At 39.5% G+C, this 2,496-nt stretch overlaps 1 protein-coding gene and 1 long non-coding RNA gene across 3 annotated transcripts in view; one reads left to right on the top strand and one right to left on the bottom strand.

Annotated features, from left to right (window-relative positions):
* Positions 1–2,400, top strand: part of RAB11FIP4 (RAB11 family interacting protein 4) — a 219,392-nt gene extending 216,992 nt beyond the window's left edge. For both annotated transcript variants that reach the window (XM_019517044.1, XM_019517051.1), the window contains 2 exons: positions 321–464; positions 2,273–2,400. In XM_019517044.1, the coding sequence (XP_019372589.1) occupies positions 321–464; positions 2,273–2,389 (261 nt within the window). In that variant the 3' untranslated portion in view covers positions 2,390–2,400. The remainder of the gene's footprint in view (positions 1–320; positions 465–2,272) is intronic.
* The window catches only part of LOC109297360, a 13,782-nt gene that overhangs the window by 3,300 nt on the left and 7,986 nt on the right, over positions 1–2,496 (bottom strand). The window lies entirely within an intron of this gene.

Below are 2,496 nucleotides of genomic sequence, written 5' to 3'. Positions count from 1 at the left end.
GCATGTGCCTGCATTTCCTCAGTCCAGAGAGAATGTTTGTCCAGTTGCAAGTTGGCTCAGCCTGGCCAGGTTAGAATAACCTGCAAAGATTGAATCATTCAGGGTCAGGCTTTTTGAATGTCTGTCCCTAGCTCAGTGTTTTGATCATTCTCAGAGTGGATACAGGTACTAGCTGTACAGTTGGAAAGAACGGTTCATGAAGATGAATAGTGATGCACCCAGCAGGCATAAGGTGTGCCCAGATAACCTGAACTGCTGCTTATTTCTCCTGAGGATTTGTTTAAACTTATAACAGGTTGCAATATCTTTTCTTTTTATAGGAAAATCAGAAACTTCGTGACCAGAATGATGACCTTAACGGACAGATCCTAAGTCTTAGTCTTTACGAAGCTAAGAATCTGTTTGCAACACAGACAAAAGCCCAGTCCTTGGCTGCTGAAATAGACTCTGCATCAAGAGATGAGGTAATACAAATGATGGTAGAACGATGCCAGCTGTAATGAGGTTCTCTGAGGGGGATGCTGCTAAGGTATCCAGTCTTAAGATAACCAATTGGCAACATACAATTCCACTCTTCAGGGAGCTGTGGAATATCATTGTAACATGAGCTACATGGAATCCATGTTTTTAGATATTTAGAAGAAACCAGCTCATTTCCTTGTAAATAAAACTGTGAGCTTTTGGTTTCTGAATGCAGTTTTTACAAGAATTTATATCATGCTATCTAACCTTTTATGTAATGCTGTTTCCTTGGTGCATTGCCTTCTGATATAGGCCCCCTTTTCTTTCCAGTAAGTGACTGGCCCTATTTATAGGTCTTTTAAAAAAAAAAAATAAGATCTCAGATTTGGTTTTGAGTTGCCCCAGCATGACTCAGTATAGCTCCATTAAAGTTGGTGGATTTATGGTACCTGACCCTCTGCTGAGGCTTTCCCTAATTCTGCTATTTCAAAGCTTCTCTACCCAAATCCATTCTATTGAGATTCAGGGAAGTAAGCAGCACTCAAACAGGAATCTGATTTAACACTTAGGAACACTTGCACTTGGGCAGGGGACCAGCTGATTTGAGTCCAGAGATGCTTTCAAATCCCAAGGCTTGTGGACTTCCAGGGCATATGCAGGCAACTGATTTAAGTGTTCAACAGAGCAATCTTGTTTTATACTTTTACAGAAGGAAGTTGTAATACAGGTATTATGCCTGACTTGAGTAGCCCTGTTGACTTCCAAGGAGCACTCGAGGGCTTAAGAAACATTGGGTGTGAATATTGGTTGCACACTGTCATTTGGTGAAACTTTCTCAAAACGAAACAAAGTTTCTGCTGCTACCAAACTAAGATGCTGTCAGACTTGTCTCTGGCATTCCTTTCCGAGAATAAGCTGCATCTTGTTTCTGCTTCACTTTATGGTTTTCTCTGGGCCATGCTTATTGAATGTCACAGACCTTTTCAACAAAAAGCCTGTGATGCCAAACGATTGGCAAGTTCCTATGGAAGGTAAAAATCCCAGCCTCAAATTATAATATTGCTTAAAGACCGCCTATGGGATCTCAGTGCTCTAATCTCATTAACTTTAATGGGAACTGAGAGTCTAAATCTCCTTAGCTAGCTTTCATAATCTCAACCTAAATATATAGGGTATGAAGACCAATTTGTCTTTGACTAGAGAGAGACATTTTAAGAATTTGAAAGGGTTCACTGAAAGTACAAGAACTGAATATTCCCTGTAGATTAATCTAGCATAAATGCGGAGTACTGTTGATTAAAGAAAAGTCTCTTTTATTGGAAGGGAAACTATGGCCTCAGCATGCCGTTTAAAATTCTCTCCATATCCTGTAATTACAGCATCCTCTTCAAATCGATTTCCAAGTGCTTTAAAAAAAATTATTATGAACTTAATGTCTAAAATGTGGAAAAGGGGATTACACAGTCCTTGAGGAACCAGTATATCTTGGTGCACAAAACATGGGACTCTGGTTTGGGAATCTTGAATGCTGTTTCTGGGTATGCTGCTGACTCGAGCAAAGTGCCAGTGAGACTTTTTTTGCATTTACCTCCCCTTCCATAAGACAGCAGTTTGTCTTTTTGTGCCATTGCTTTAAGGCTGGGGGAGGATAAAAGCAAAGTATATGTTACCACTAAAAGGAATCCAAGTAATTTTAAACATGAAGGTGGTCTGAGACAGACTGAACCACCTCTGAATGGTATTTACGTAATGTTGTAGATATGTGTGACCTTCTACAGTAGATGCTTAGCTTTTGAAATTTGTATTTCAGCTCATGGAAGCTCTTAAAGAACAGGAGGAGATAAACTACAGATTGCGACAGTATATGGACAAGATCATCCTGGCCATCCTTGACCACAACCCCTCTATCTTGGAAATAAAAAGTTAAAGGAAAGAGCAGCAACTGCCTGATATTTCTGCACATGCCACTGGATCTAAGCATCACTCTGATACTGTAAATGAATCTATAAATATATATATATATATATATATAGA

This window comes from Gavialis gangeticus, unplaced genomic scaffold (assembly GCF_001723915.1).
Source record: "Gavialis gangeticus isolate Ggan-Ray unplaced genomic scaffold, GavGan_comp1, whole genome shotgun sequence".
Lineage (NCBI taxonomy): Eukaryota > Metazoa > Chordata > Crocodylia > Gavialidae > Gavialis > Gavialis gangeticus.
Note: the sequence above shows the minus strand (reverse complement) of the source record. Positions and strands in the feature narration are given on the sequence as shown.